This window comes from Oncorhynchus nerka, linkage group LG12 (assembly GCF_034236695.1).
Source record: "Oncorhynchus nerka isolate Pitt River linkage group LG12, Oner_Uvic_2.0, whole genome shotgun sequence".
In the NCBI taxonomy this organism is placed as follows: Eukaryota; Metazoa; Chordata; class Actinopteri; order Salmoniformes; family Salmonidae; genus Oncorhynchus; species Oncorhynchus nerka.
The window spans coordinates 89,515,985-89,532,447 of record NC_088407.1 but is presented as its reverse complement, the minus strand read 5'-3'; the positions used below and the strand labels follow the sequence as shown (position 1 = coordinate 89,532,447).

The 16,463-nt window shown below is 49.3% G+C and overlaps 1 protein-coding gene across 1 annotated transcript in view; it reads left to right on the top strand.

Annotated features, from left to right (window-relative positions):
• galnt16 (UDP-N-acetyl-alpha-D-galactosamine:polypeptide N-acetylgalactosaminyltransferase 16) overlaps window positions 1-16,463 on the top strand; it is a 92,400-nt gene that overhangs the window by 8,164 nt on the left and 67,773 nt on the right. The window contains exons 2-3 of the mRNA XM_065025947.1: window positions 13,916-14,103; window positions 15,600-15,698. Of these exons, the coding sequence (XP_064882019.1) occupies window positions 13,916-14,103; window positions 15,600-15,698 (287 nt within the window). The remainder of the gene's footprint in view (window positions 1-13,915; window positions 14,104-15,599; window positions 15,699-16,463) is intronic.

Genomic DNA, 16,463 nt, shown 5'->3' with positions numbered 1-16,463 from the left:
GATGGGAGAATAGGATGGGAGGTTGGGGGAATAGGATGGGAGGTTGGGGGAATAGGATGGGAGGTTGGGGGAATAGGATGGGAGGTTGGGGTGGAGACATGTTGGCTGGTTGGGGGAATAGGATGGGAGGTTGGGGGAATAGGATGGGAGGTTGGGGGAATAGGATGGGAGGTTGGGGGAATAGGATGGGAGGTTGGGGGAATAGGATGGGAGAATAGGATGGGAGGTTGGGGGAATAGGATGGGAGGTTGGGGGAATAGGATGGGAGGTTGGTGGAATAGGATGGGAGGTTGGTGGAATAGGATGGGAGGTTGGGGGAATAGGATGGGGTGTTGGGGTGGAGACATGTTGGCTGGTTGGGGGAATAGGATGGGAGGTTGGGGGAATAGGATGGGAGGTTGGGGGAATAGGATGGGAGGTTGGGGGAATAGGATGGGGGTTGGGGTGGAGACATGTTGGCTGGTTGGGGGAATAGGATGGGAGGTTGGGGGAATAGGATGGGAGGTTGGGGGAATAGGATGGGAGGTTGGGGTGGAGACATGTTGGCTGGGTGGGGAATGGGAGGTTGGGGTGGAGACATGTTGGCTGGGTGGGGGAATGGGAGGTTGGGGGTAGAGACATGTTGGGGGAATAGGATGGGAGATTGGGGTGGAGACATGTTGGCTGGGTGGGGTTGGGGGAATAGGATGGGAGGTTGGGGTGGAGACATGTTGGCTGGGTGGTGTTGGGGGAATAGGATGGGAGGTTGGGGGAATAGGATGGGAGGTTGGGGGAATAGGATGGGAGGTTGGGGGAATAGGATGGGAGGTTGGGGGAATAGGATGGGAGGTTGGCGGAATAGGATGGGAGGTTGGCGGAATAGGATGGGAGGTTGGGGTGGAGACATGTTGGCTGGGTGGTGTTGGTGGAATAGGATGGGAGGTTGGGGTGGAGACATGTTGGCTGGGTGGTGTTGGCGGAATAGGATGGGAGGTTGGCGGAATAGGATGGGAGGTTGGCGGAATAGGATGGGGGGTTGGCGGAATAGGATGGGAGGTTGGGGGAATAGGATGGGAGGTTGGGGTGGAGACATGTTGGCTGGGTGGGGTTGGCGGAATAGGATGGGAGGTTGGCGGAATAGGATGGGAGGTTGGCGGAATAGGATGGGAGGTTGGCGGAATAGGATGGGAGGTTGGCGGAATAGGATGGGAGGTTGGGGGAATAGGATGGGAGGTTGGGGGAATAGGATGGGAGGTTGGCGGAATAGGATGGGAGGATGGCGGAATAGGATGGGAGGTTGGCGGAATAGGATGGGAGGTTGGCGGAATAGGATGGGAGGTTGGCGGAATAGGATGGGAGGTTGGGGTGGAGACATGTTGGCTGGGTGGGGTTGGCGGAATAGGATGGGAGGTTGGCGGAATAGGATGGGAGGTTGGCGGAATAGGATGGGAGGTTGGCGGAATAGGACGGGAGGTTGGGGTGGAGACATGTTGGCTGGGTGGGGTTGGTGGAATAGGACGGGAGGTTGGGGGAATAGGACGGGAGGTTGGGGGAATAGGACGGGAGGTTGGGGGAATAGGACGGGAGGTTGGGGGAATAGGACGGGAGAATGGGGGTGGAGGCCAACTGATTTTTTATTTTCCTGTTTATACTGAATGTTTTATTTATTAAAATCTGTATATTTGATTTATTACAATTTCTATGTATTTCTTAGTTTTTTCTTTTCTTTTGAGTAGCAGCCTAATTTGAAATGCATAATGTATCTGTTAAAATGTAGAAATAATAAAAGAATACCAACATACATTCAATTTTATTTAAAAAAAATAAACATTATCCAAGGTGCATTCCAGGATATGCTCACATGCAAATAGCCCTCTGGCTATGGATGTCTATGATAAATAACCCTAACCCAACCCTAAAGTAACACCCAACACCTAACCCTAATACCTAACCCAACCCCAACGTAACACCTAACCCCAACACCTAACCCTAACACCTAACCCTAACACCTAACCCTAACACCTAACCCAACCCTAAAGTAACACCTAACCCTAACCCAACACCTAACCCAACCCCAACGTAACACCTAACCCCAACACCTAACCCCAACACCTAACCCCAACACCTAACCCTAACACCCAACCCCAACCCCAACGTAACACCTAACCCAACCCTAACACCTAACCCAACCCTAAAGTAACACCTAACCCAACCCCAACCCCAACCCCAACCCTAACACCTAACCCTAACACCTAACCCAACCCCAACCCTAACACCTAACCCAACCCTAACACCTAACCCAACCTTAACCCTAACCCTAACCCAACCCTAACCCAACCCCAACCCTAACACCTAACCCAACCCTAACACCTAACCCAACCCAACCCTAACACCTAACCCAACCCAACCCTAACACCTAACCTAACCCCTAACCCAACCCTAACACCTAACCCAACCCAACCCTAACCCCTAACCCAACCCTAACCCCTAACCCAACCCTAACACCTAACCCAACCCTAACGTAACACCTAACCCAACCCTAAACTTTCCATGAGAGCATCTCAGTAAAGCATGGTACAGGAGCCTGGTTTTCCCCATGTCTCGCTCTCTCCCCCTCTTTCTCTGTGTGGTTCCATAACTTCCATGGCAACAGTTGCCCTCCACAACCAGGGTTCATGACATCACTCATGATGAGTAATGTCTTGGCCACATCATGGCTCCTTGCCTGCACTGTTAAAATAGAAAGTCTCAAAACACCATGATTGTGTAATGAAACCAAGTAAAGTATTTTACCTAAACTGAGATCTGATGTTTGTGTTTTAAAACAGAAATGTAGTACTCTGAAACACCCACAGTGGTTCTTGGGGACTGCATGCAGCCTAGCGGTTAAGAGCAGGCAGCCTAGCGGTTAAGAGCAGGCAGCCTAGCGGTTAAGAGCAGGCAGCCGAAGGGTTAAGAGCATGCAGCCGAGCGGTTAAGAGCAGGCAGCCGAGCAGGCAGCCGAGCGGTTAAGAGCAGGCAGCCTAGCGGTTAAGAGCAGGCAGCCGAGCGGTTAAGAGCAGGCAGCCTAGCGGTTAAGAGCAGGCAGCCTAGCGGTTAAGAGCAGGCAGCCTAGCGGTTAAGAGCAGGCAGCCGAGCGGTTAAGAGCAGGCAGCCGAGCGGTTAAGAGCAGGCAGCCGAGCGGTTAAGAGCAGGCAGCCGAGCGGTTAAGAGCAGGCAGCCTAGCGGTTAAGAGCAGGCAGCCTAGCGGTTAAGAGCAGGCAGCCTAGCGGTTAAGAGCAGGCAGCCGGGCGGTTAAGAGCAGGCAGCCGAGCGGTTAAGAGCAGGCAGCCGAAGGGTTAAGAGCATGCAGCCGAGCGGTTAAGAGCAGGCAGCCTAGCGGTTAAGAGCAGGCAGCCGAGCGGTTAAGAGCAGGCAGCCTAGCGGTTAAGAGCAGGCAGCCTAGCGGTTAAGAGCAGGCAGCCGAAGGGTTAACAGCATGCAGCCGAGCGGTTAAGAGCAGGCAGCCGAGCAGGCAGCCTAGCGGTTAAGAGCAGGCAGCCGAGCGGTTAAGAGCAGGCAGCCTAGCGGTTAAGAGCAGGCAGCCTAGCGGTTAAGAGCAGGCAGCCTAGCGGTTAAGAGCAGGCAGCCGAAGGGTTAAGAGCATGCAGCCGAGCGGTTAAGAGCAGGCAGCCGAGCAGGCAGCCTAGCGGTTAAGAGCATGCAGCCGAGCGGTTAAGAGCAGGCAGCCTAGCGGTTAAGAGTAGGCAGCCTAGCGGTTAAGAGCAGGCAGCCGGGCGGTTAAGAGCAGGCAGCCGAGCGGTTAAGAGCAGGCAGCCGAAGGGTTAAGAGCATGCAGCCGAGCGGTTAGGAGCAGGCAGCCGAGCAGGCAGCCGAGCGGTTAAGAGCAGGCAGCCTAGCGGTTAAGAGCAGGCAGCCGAGCGGTTAAGAGCAGGCAGCCTAGCGGTTAAGAGCAGGCAGCCTAGCGGTTAAGAGCAGGCAGCCGAAGGGTTAAGAGCAGTCGGCCGAGCGGTTAAGAGCAGGCAGCCTAGCGGTTAAGAGCAGGCAGCCGGGCGGTTAAGAGCAGGCAGCCGAGCGGTTAAGAGCAGGCAGCCGAAGGGTTAAGAGCATGCAGCCGAGCGGTTAGGAGCAGGCAGCCGAGCAGGCAGCCGAGCGGTTAAGAGCAGGCAGCCTAGCGGTTAAGAGCAGGCAGCCGAGCGGTTAAGAGCAGGCAGCCTAGCGGTTAAGAGCAGGCAGCCTAGCGGTTAAGAGCAGGCAGCCTAGCGGTTAAGAGCAGGCAGCCGAAGGGTTAAGAGCAGTCGGCCGAGCGGTTAAGAGCAGGCGGCCGAAGGGTTAAGAGCAGTCGGCCGAGCGGTTAAGAGCAGGCAGCCGAAGGGTTAAGAGCAGGCAGCCGAGCGGTTAAGAGCAGGCAGCCGAGCGGTTAAGAGCAGGCAGCCGAGCGGTTAAGAGCAGGCAGCCGAGCGGTTAAGAGCAGGCAGCCTAGCGGTTAAGAGCAGGCAGCCTAGCGGTTAAGAGCAGGCAGCCGAGCGGTTAAGAGCAGGCAGCCGGGCGGTTAAGAGCAGGCAGCCGGGCGGTTAAGAGCAGGCAGCCGGGCGGTTAAGAGCAGAGCAGGCAGCCGGGCGGTTAAGAGCAGCCGGGCGGTTAGAGCAGTTTCTCATACAATCAATGGTTTGGGAATGCAAATTATTATTAGCCCAAGTATTGATTGATGATAAGGGTATATTGAGAATATTTTTGGTGGAATTCCACCTTTGTTTTGAATGCTTTATTTTGACAGATTAGAAACAGGAAAGGCAGTAAGATCGTACATTTCGTTTACATTTGTACCCACACAGCCACACTGTAAAAAAAAAACACAAAAAAAAGAGATTCAATGGTGACTTGAAATTGACAAAAGAAAAAACACCCTTTATACACTTAAATAAAGTGGATGTAAGAGCCCGTGATCAAGCAGTAACCCCCCCAGCACGGACAGGTCACCCCTCTCCCCACCGAAGACCAGGGTTCAATTCCCCGCACCTCTCGGGGAATTATGCTAACATAATTTCAAAAGGGTTTTCTAATGATAAACTTGGATTAGCTAACACAACGTGTCATTGGAACACAGGAGTGATGGTTGCTGATAATGGACCTCTGTACACCTATGTAGATATTTAATTGAAAAAAGATCTGTCGTTTTCCAGCTACAGTAGTCATTTACAACATTAACAATGTCTACACTGTATTTCTGATCAATTTGATGTTATTTTAATGGCCAAAAAAAGGGGTTTTCTTTAAAAAAACAAAAAAAACAAGGACATTTCTAAGTGACCCCAAACTTTTGGACGGTAGTGTATAACTTAATAGTTTTCATTTTTGAGGATGCCATTTTTGTTGTGGCTTCCAAATTGCTCAAAAAAAATGAAGAAAAAAATGAAGTTTGAGTTGATGAAAGCATTGGCCTGTGGTGTTCTATACAGAGTTAGAGCTCAGAGGTTTACCCCCCTGAGTTTCTCAGAGCTGTGGTAGTCACGCTGTGTGTATTCAGATGGTTTTCACCCTGGCCCTCTCCCAGGTAATGTGACCCTAATCACAATACCATGGCAACCAGGCTAGACCTTTTAGTCCAATTAGACACAAGAAACAAACAAGGGTTGGACATATAACACTTAACCCACTCTCCTCTCTTACTTTCTCTCTGTCTCTGTCTCTGTCTCTCTCTCTCTCTGCCTCTCTCTCTGCCTCTCTCTCTCTCTCTGTCTCTCTCTCTGTCTGTCTCTCTGTCTCTCTGTCTCTGTCTCTCTCTGTCTCTGTCTCTCTCTCTGTCTCTCTCTCTCTTTCTCTCTTACTTTCTCTCTGTCTCTCTCTCTCTCTGTCTCTGTCTCTCTCTCTCTGTCTGTCTCTCTGTCTCTCTGTCTCTGTCTCTCTCTCTCTCTGCCTCTCTCTCTGCCTCTCTCTCTCTCTCTGTCTCTCTCTCTGTCTGTCTCTCTGTCTCTCTGTCTCTGTCTCTCTCTGTCTCTGTCTCTCTCTCTCTGTCTCTCTCTCTCTTTCTCTCTTACTTTCTCTCTGTCTCTCTCTGTCTCTCTCTGTCTCTCTCTGTCTCTCTCTGTCTCTCTCTCTGTCTCTCTCTCTCTCTGTCTCTCTCTCTCTTTCTCTCTCTCTCTTTCTCTCTCTCTATGTTCTGTAACCATGGTAATAAATTCGATTCAGTGATGTTATCATAACTCAAAATTACATTACAGCACTGTTTTTTGTTTGCTCTGCGGAACAATCTCCTTTGCAACGCTACATTATCTGAATTTTTCCATGAGCTCAACCTCCCATATCTGGTCCTGCTCCACGCTGTATGTGACTGAATGTGTAGATGCTTATTGAATCAGAATGGTGTTTGTCTTGTTTGTGACTGAATGGGTCTCTGTATGTCCTCTACCACTGGGAATGACTATTAGTTACAACAGAGACTTGAATCCTGCTAGAGAAACCGTTTATCCTGCTAGAGAAACCGTTTACCCTGCTAGAGAAACCGTTTACCCTGCTAGAGAAGCCGTTTACCCTGCTAGAGAAGCCGTTTACCCTGCTAGAGAAGCCGTTTACCCTGCTAGAGAAACCCTTTACCCTGCTAGAGAAACCCTTTACCCTGCTAGAGAAACCGTTTACCCTGCTAGAGAAACAGTTTACCCTGCTAGAGAAACCCTTTACCCTGCTAGAGAAACCGTTTACCCTGCTAGAGAAACCGTTTACCCTGCTAGAGAAACCGTTTACCCTGCTAGAGAAACCGTTTACCCTGCTAGAGAAACCGTTTACCCTGCTAGAGAAACCGTTTACCCTGCTAGAGAAACCGTTTACCCTGCTAGAGAAACCGTTTACCCTGCTAGAGAAACCGTTTACCCTGCTAGAGAAACCGTTTACCCTGCTAGAGAAACCGTTTACCCTGCTAGAGAAACCGGTTACCCTGCTAGAGAAACCGTTTACCCTGCTAGAGAAACCGTTTACCCTGCTAGAGAAACCGTTTACCCTGCTAGAGAAACCGTTTACCCTGCTAGAGAAACCGTTTACCCTGCTAGAGAAACCGTTTACCCTGCTAGAGAAACCGTTTACCCTGCTAGAGAAACCGTGTATCCTGCTAGAGAAACCGTTTACCCTGTTAGAGAAACCGTTTACCCTGCTAGAGAAACCGTTTACCCTGCTAGAGAAACCGTTTACCCTGCTAGAGAAACCGTTTACCCTGCTAGAGAAACCGTTTACCCTGCTAGAGAAACCGTTTACCCTGCTAGAGAAACCGTTTACCCTGCTAGAGAAACCCTTTACCCTGCTAGAGAAACCCTTTACCCTGCTAGAGAAACTGTGTATCCTGCTAGAGAAACCGTTTACCCTGCTAGAGAAACCATTTATCCTGCTAGATTGACTACTAGTTACTGCAGAGACTCGAATCCTGCTAGTGAAACATTTTAAATCAGTCATGTGGGTTTTTGCCACAACTTTGTGCACGTTTGGGCTTGCACGTCCGGTTGCTAAGTGTTGCAGTGTCAGGCTAAATGAAATTAACTGATGATCAACTGTGGGACCTTACAGGTAATTCTGTAAGTCCATGCAACTTATTATGTGACTTGTTGAGCACATTTTTACTCCTGAACGTATGTAGGCTTGGCATAACAAAGGAGTTGAATACTTATTGACTCAAGACATGTCAATGTCGCTATTTGATCCATTTTAAATTCCATCTGTAACACAACAACATTTGGAAAAAGTCAAGGGGTGTGAATAGTTTCTGAAGGACATGGACTCTACAAGGTGTCGAGAGCGTTCCACAGGGATGCTGGCCCCATGTCGACTCCAATGCTTCCCACAGTTGTGTGAAGTTGGCTGGATGTCCTTTGGGTGGGTGGACAATTCTTCATACACATGGGAAACTGTTTAATCGTGAAAAACCCTGCAGCGTTGCAGTGCTTGACAAACTCAAACCGGTACGCCTGGCACCTACTACCAAACCCCGTTCAAAGACACATAAATATTAATGTCCTGCCCATTCACCCTCTGAATGGCACAGACAATCCATGTCTCTATTGTCTCAAAGCTTAAAAATCCTTCATTAACCACCTGTCTCCTCCCCTTCATCCACACTGATTGAAGTGGATTTAACAAGTGACCTCAACTAGGGATCATAGCTTTCACCCGGTCAGTCTATGTCATGGAAAGAGCAGCTGTTCTTAATGTTTTGTACACTATGTATGTTGTTGTTTATATCCATCCAAGAGCGAACATTTTAAACATCACTCAAGAAAAAACATGGCGCCGGAGGGCTCCTGACCAATTGTGCTATTTTTTAATTTAATTTTTTGCTGGGTTTAAAAAAAAGAAGTTTTTTTGCGTTTCAGCGAGTCGTGGCTGTATGGATAATATACAGTTAGCTGGGTTTTCCATCGGCAGGACAGAACAGCTGCCTGCGGTAAGATCAGGGGTGGTGGTGGGTGTCTCTTTGTCAACAATAGCTGGTGCTGTGATCTCTAATATGAACCTTTTGTAACTAGGGGGCAGTATTTTCATTTTTGGATAAAATACGTTCCCGTTTTAAACGGGATATTTTGTCACGACAAGATGCTTGACTATGCATATAATTGACAGCTTTGGATAGAAAACACTCTAACGTTTCCAAAACTGCAAAGATATTCTCTGTGAGTGCAACAGAACTGATGTTACAGGCGAAACCCAGATAAAAATCCAATCAGGAAGTGCCCCATATTTTGAAAGCGCTGCATGCCAATGACTCCTTATATGGCTGTGAATGGGCTACGAATGAGCTTACGTTTTCTACGTATTCCCCAAGGTGTCTACAGCATTGTGGCGTCTTTTTACGCATTTATGTTGAAGAATAGCCGTAAGGGACCACATTGAGCAAGTGGTCACATGATGGCTCCCGCAGAAAATCTTGCGTAAAGTACTGAGGTAGCCATTTTTCCAATCGCTTCTTATGAGAAACCAATTGTCCCGACGGATATATTATCGAATAGATATGTGAAAAACACCTTGAGGATTCTAAACAACGTTTGCCATGTTTCTGTCGATATTATGGAGCTAATTTGGAAAAAAGTTTGGCGTTGTAGTGACCGCATTTTCCGGTCGATTTCTCAGCCAAACGTGAAGAACAAACGGGAGCTATTTCGCCTACAAAAATAATATTTTTGGAAAAAAGGAACATTTGCTATCTAACTGGGAGTCTCCTGAGTGAAAACATCCGAAGTTCTTCAAAGGTAAATGATGTAATTTGATTGCTTTTCTTATTTTGTGAAAATGTTGCCTGCTGCTAGCAAGGCATAATGCTAGGCTAGGCTATGAATAACTTACACAAATGCTTGTCTAGCGTTGGCTGTAAAGCATATTTAGAAAATCTGAGATGACAGTGTGATTAACAAAAGGCTAAGCTGTGTCTCAATATATTTCATTTGTGATTTTCATGAATAGGAACATTTTCTAGGGATATTTATGTCCGCTGCGTGATGCTAATTAGTTTGAGGTGATGATTACGCTCCCGCATGCGGGTTGGGTAGTATCAAGAAGTTTAACTCAAGTTTTTGCTCGCCTGAGGTAGAGTACCTTATGATAAGCTCTAGACCACACTATTTTACCAATGGAGTTTTCATCTTCATAGTTGTCTATTTACCACCACAAACTGATGCTGGCACTAAGACGTTGCTCAACCAGCTGTATAAGATCATAAGGAAACAGGAACATGCTCATCCGGAAGCTGCGCTCCTATTGGCCGGGGACACTAATCCTGACGCTTATAAGAAATCCCGCTATACTATCAGATGAACCATCACACGCTCAGCACTAAGACCCCCACTCAACGAGCTGTATAAGGCCATAAGGAAACAAGAAAATGCTTATCCAGAGGTGGTGCTTCTAGTGGCCGGGGACATTAATGCAGGAAAACTTACATCTGTTTGACCTCATTTCTACCAGCATGTCACATGTGCATCCAGAGGGAAAAAAATTCTGACCACCTTTACTCCACACACAGAGACTCTTACAAAGCTCTCCCTCGCCCTCCATTTGGCATATCTGACCATAACTCTATCCTCCAGGTTCCTCCTTACAAGGTAGGTAGCACAGGTAGTACGATGAAGCGGATGCTAAGCTACAGGATTGTTTTGCTAATACAGACTGGAATATGTTCTCGGGATGGCATCTGATCTTCCAATGACATTGAGGAGTTTACCACATCAGTCACTGGCTTCATTAATAAGTGCATTGACGACGTCATCCCTACTGTGACCGTACGTACATATCCCAACCAGAAGTCATGGATTACAGGCAACATCCACACCAAGCTAAAGGGTAGAGCTGCCGCTTTCATGGAGCGGGACACTAATCCGGACACTCGCTATGCCCTCCGACGAACCATCAAACAGGTAAACCCCAGGAAGAGTAGCTGCTGCCTTGACAGGAACTAATGGGGATCCATAATAAACCCCAGGAAGAGTAGCTGCTGCCTTGGCAGGAACTAATGGGGATCCATAGTAAACCCCAGGAAGAGTAGCTGCTGCCTTGGCAGGAACTAATGGTGATCCATAATAAACCCCAGGAAGAGTAGCTGCTGCCTTGGCAGGAACTAATGAGGGATCCATAATAAACCCCAGGAAGAGTAGCTGCTGCCTTGGCAGGAACTAACGGTGATCCATAATAAACCCCAGGAAGAGTAGCTGCTGCCTTGGCAGGAATTAATGGAGATCCATAATAAACCCCAGGAAGAGTAGCTGCTGCCTTGGCAGGAACTAATGGTGATCCATAATAAACCCCAGGAAGAGTAGCTGCTGCCTTGGCAGGAACTAATGGTGATCCATAATAAACCCCAGGAAGAGTAGCTGCTGTTTATTATCTGTGCACAGTGACTTTAGATCCCTAGATATTACCTCACTCGACTAACCCGTATCCCCGCACATTGACTTGGTACTGGTACTCCTTGTAAATAGCCTCGTTATTATTATATATTTTTTCCTTTAGTTTAGAAAAATGTTCTTACTTAAAAAAAAAAAAAAATTCTGTGTTGTTGTTTAAGGACTCACTCCTACACCTCCTCTGTCTCCCCTCTCACTCCTACACCTCCTCTGTCTCCCCTCTCACTCCTACACCTTCTCTGTCTCCCCTCTCACTCCTACACCTCCTGTCTCCCCTCTCACTCCTACACCTCCTCTGTCTCCCCTCTCACTCCTACACCTCCTGTCTCCCCTCTCACTCCTACACCTCCTGTCTCCCCTCTCACTCCTACACCTCCTCTGTCTCCCCTCTCACTCCTACACCTCCTGTCTCCCCTCTCACTCCTACACCTCCTGTCTCCCCTCTCACTCCTACACCTCCTGTCTCCCCTCTCACTCCTACACCTCCTCTGTCTCCCCTCTCACTCCTACACCTCCTGTCTCCCCTCTCACTCCTACACTTCCCGTCTCCTGTCTCCCCTCTCACCCCAACACCTCCTGTCTCCCCTCACTCTTACACCTCCTGTCTCCCCTCACTCTTACACCTCCTGTCTCCCCTCTCACTCCTACACCTCCTGTCTCCCCTCTCACTCCTACACCTCCTGTCTCCCCTCTCACTCCTACACCTCCTGTCTCCCCTCTCACTCCTACACTTCCTGTCTCCTGTCTCCCCTCTCACCCCAACACCTCCTGTCTCCCCTCACCCCAACACCTCCTGTCTCCCCTCACTCTTACACCTCCTGTCTCCCCTCTCACTCCTACACCTCCTGTCTCCCCTCTCACTCCTACACCTCCTCTGTCTCCCCTCTCACTCCTACACCTCCTGTCTCCCCTCTCACTCCTACACTTCCTGTCTCCTGTCTCCCCTCTCACCCCAACACCTCCTGTCTCCCCTCACTCTTACACCTCCTGTCTCCCCTCTCACTCTTACACCTCCTCTGTCTCCCCTCTCACTCTTACACCTCCTCTGTCTCCCCTCTCACTCTTACACCTCCTCTGTCTCCCCTCTCACTCCTACACCTCCTGTCTCCCCTCTCACTCCTACACCTCCTGTCTCCCCTCTCACTCCTACACCTCCTCTGTCTCCCCTCTCACTCCTACACCTCCTGTCTCCCCTCTCACTCCCACACCTCCTGTCTCCCCTCTCACTCCTACACCTCCTCTGTCTCCCCTCTCACTCCTACACCTCCTGTCTCCCCTCTCACTCCTACACTTCCTGTCTCCTGTCTCCCCTCTCACCCCAACACCTCCTGTCTCCCCTCACTCTTACACCTCCTGTCTCCCCTCACTCTTACACCTCCTGTCTCCCCTCTCACTCCTACACCTCCTGTCTCCCCTCTCACTCCTACACCTCCTGTCTCCCCTCTCACTCCTACACTTCCTGTCTCCTGTCTCCCCTCTCACCCCAACACCTCCTGTCTCCCCTCACCCCAACACCTCCTGTCTCCCTCACTCTTACACCTCCTGTCTTCCCTCTCACTCCTACACCTCCTGTCTCCCCTCTCACTCCTACACCTCCTCTGTCTCCCCTCTCACTCCTACACCTCCTGTCTCCCCTCTCACTCCTACACTTCCTGTCTCCTGTCTCCCCTCTCACCCCAACACCTCCTGTCTCCCCTCTCACCCCAACACCTCCTGTCTCCCCTCACTCTTACACCTCCTGTCTCCCCTCTCACTCTTACACCTCCTCTGTCTCCCCTCTCACTCTTACACCTCCTCTGTCTCCCCTCTCACTCTTACACCTCCTCTGTCTCCCCTCTCGCTCCTACACCACCTCTGTCTCCCCTCTCGCTCCTACACCTCCTCTCTCCCCTCTCACTCCTACACCTCCTCTGTCTCCCCTCTCGCTCCTACACCACCTCTGTCTCCCCTCTCGCTCCTACACCACCTCTGTCTCCCCTCTCGCTCCTACACCTCCTCTGCCTCCCCTCTCACTCCTACACCTCCTCTGTCTCCCCTCTCGCTCCTACACCTCCTCTGTCTCCCCTCTCGCTCCTACACCTCCTCTGTCTCCCCTCTCGCTTAGTCATTCTAGAGATCACTAACTGGGTGTCTCAGACCAGATAACATCTCAGTCATTCTAGAGATCACTAACTGGGTGTCTCAGACCAGATAACATCTCAGTCCTTCTAGACATCACCAACTGGGTGTCTCAGACCAGATAACATTAGTCATTCTAGAGATCACTAACTGGGTGTCTCAGACCAGATAACATTAGTCATTCTAGAGATCACTAACAGGGTGTCTCAGACCAGATAACATCTCAGTCATTCTAGAGATCACTAACTGGGTGTCTCAGACCAGATAACATCTCAGTCATTCTAGAGATCACTAACTGGGTGTCTCAGACCAGATAACATCTCAGTCATTCTAGAGATCACTAACTGGGTGTCTCAGACCATATAACATCTCAGTCATTCTAGAGATCACTAACTGGGTGTCTCAGACCAGATAACATTAGTCATTCTAGAGATCACTAACAGGGTGTCTCAGACCAGATAACATCTCAGTCATTCTAGAGATCACTAACAGGGTCTCTCAGACCAGATAACATTAGTCATTCTAGAGATCACTAACTGGGTGTCTCAGACCAGATAACATCTCAGTCATTCTAGAGATCACTAACAGGGTGTCTCAGACCAGATAATATCTCAGTCATTCTAGAGATCACTAACTGGGTGTCTCAGACCAGATAACATCTCAGTCATTGTAGAGATCACTAACTGGGTATCTCAGACCAGATAACATCTCAGTCATTGTAGAGATCACTAACTGGGTGTCTCAGATTATGGATCAGGTGGTACAGTATCTAAGCTTTTCAAATGAGGTTGATAAGGTCACCATCAACTGTGTGAGAGACAAAGATGACATCAGAGTGTTGACATCAATCTTCTAACTCGTAACCCATCTGTCTTGTTTACCTCTACTTCCTGAGTTTTGACCTCTGACTTCTGACCTCTGTGTTTTGTTCTGCCCCCCTGCAGATGACCCTGTCTCCGTGGGCGGAGCAGCAGCAGCAGGGTCAGCTCATAGGTAGTTTCGATGAGAAGGCGTACCTGTTGGAGAAACAGCTGAAGGCCGGAGACGACCCCTACAGAGACCACGCCTTCAACCTGGCCGAGAGCGACCGACTCGGCTCCGAGCGGGTCATCAGAGACACACGGCACTACAGGTGACTACACACAGACCACCTGGGCTCAGAGCAGGTCATCAGAGACACTACAGGTGACTACACACAGACCACCTGGGCTCAGAGCAGGTCATCAGAGACACTACAGGTGACTACACACAGACCACCTGGGCTCAGAGCAGGTCATCAGAGACACTACAGGTGACTACACACAGACCGCCTGGGCTCAGAGCAGGTCATCAGAGACACTACAGGTGACTACACACAGACCGCCTGGGCTCAGAGCAGGTCATCAGAGACACTTCAGGTGACTACACACAGACTGCCTGGGCTCAGAGCAGGTCATCAGAGACACTACAGGTGACTACACACAGACTGCCTGGGCTCAGAGCAGGTCATCAGAGATACTACAGGTGACTACACACAGACCACCTGGGCTCAGAGCAGGTCATCAGAGACACACGGCACTACAGGTGACTACACACAGACCACCTGGGCTCAGAGCAGGTCATCAGAGACACTACAGGTGACTACACACAGACTGCCTGGGCTCAGAGCAGGTCATCAGAGACACTACAGGTGACTACACACAGACCACCTGGGCTCAGAGCAGGTCATCAGAGACACTACAGGTGACTACACACAGACTGCCTGGGCTCAGAGCAGGTCATCAGAGACACTACAGGTGACTACACACAGACCACCTGGGCTCAGAGCAGGTCATCAGAGACACTACAGGTGACTACACACAGACCACCTGGGCTCAGAGCAGGTCATCAGAGACACACGGCACTACAGGTGACTACACACAGACCACCTGGGCTCAGAGCAGGTCATCAGAGACACTACAGGTGACTACACACAGACCACCTGGGCTCAGAGCAGGTCATCAGAGACACTACAGGTGACTACACACAGACCACCTGGGCTCAGAGCAGGTCATCAGAGACACACGGCACTACAGGTGACTACACACAGACCACCTGGGCTCAGAGCAGGTCATCAGAGACACACGGCACTACAGGTGACTACACACAGACCACCTGGGCTCAGAGCAGGTCATCAGAGACACTACAGGTGACTACACACAGACCACCTGGGCTCAGAGCAGGTCATCAGAGACACACGGCACTACAGGTGACTACACACAGACCACCTGGGCTCAGAGCAGGTCATCAGAGACACTACAGGTGACTACACACAGACTGACTGGGCTCAGAGCAGGTCATCAGAGACACACGGCTCGACTCGAAAGGACGCTCTCATAAAGAGAGTACATCATGCAATGTCTGCACCTTCAACCATCATCCTTGGGCTGCAATGATATCACATGTCCTTTGCTGTCATGATAGCAAACACTCACTGGCTTTTATACACTATTTTTTTTTTATTTTTATTTTACCTTTATTTAACTAGCCAAGTCAGTTAAGAACAAATTCTTATTTTCAATGACGACCTAGGAACAGTGGGTTAACTGCCTGTTCAATGCATCAGAGTTGTGAATGCTTTAAAACAATGTTGCTTATTTTTGTTTGTAGGTGTGCCTCTGTGAATTATGACGCTAACCTTCCTCCTACGAGCATCATCATCACCTTCAACAATGAGGCTCGCTCCACCCTGCTACGCACCATCAAAAGGTAAGGATCCACTGCTACAGAACACTAGAACACTGTTGTAGAACACTAGTACACTGCTGTACAACACTAGAACACTGCTGTACAACACTAGAACACTGCTGTAGAACACTAGAACACTGCTGTAGAACACTAGTACACTGCTGTACAACACTAGAACACTGCTGTACAACACTAGAACACTGCTGTAGAACACTAGAACACTGCTGTAGAACACTAGAACACTGCTGTAGAACACTAGAACACTGCTGGAGAACACTAGAACACTGTTGTACAACACTAGAACACTGCTGTACAACACTAGAACACTGCTGTAAAACACTAGAACACTGCTGTAGAACACTAGAACACTGCTGTAGAACACTAGAACACTGCTGGAGAACACTAGAACACTGCTGTACAACACTAGAACATTGCTGTACAACACTAGAACACTGCTGTAAAACACTAGAACACTGCTGTAAAACACTAGAACACTGCTGTACAACACTAGAACACTGCTGTACAACACTAGAACACTGCTGTAGAACACTAGAACACTGCTGTAGAACACTAGAACACTGCTGTACAACACTAGAACACTGCTGTAGAACACTAGAACACTGCTGTAGAACACTAGAACACTGCTGTAGAACACTAGAACACTGCTGTAGAACACTAGAACACTGCTGGAGAACACTAGAACACTGTTGTACAACACTAGAACACTGCTGTACAACACTAGAACACTGCTGTAAAACACTAGAACACTGCTGTAGAACACTAGAA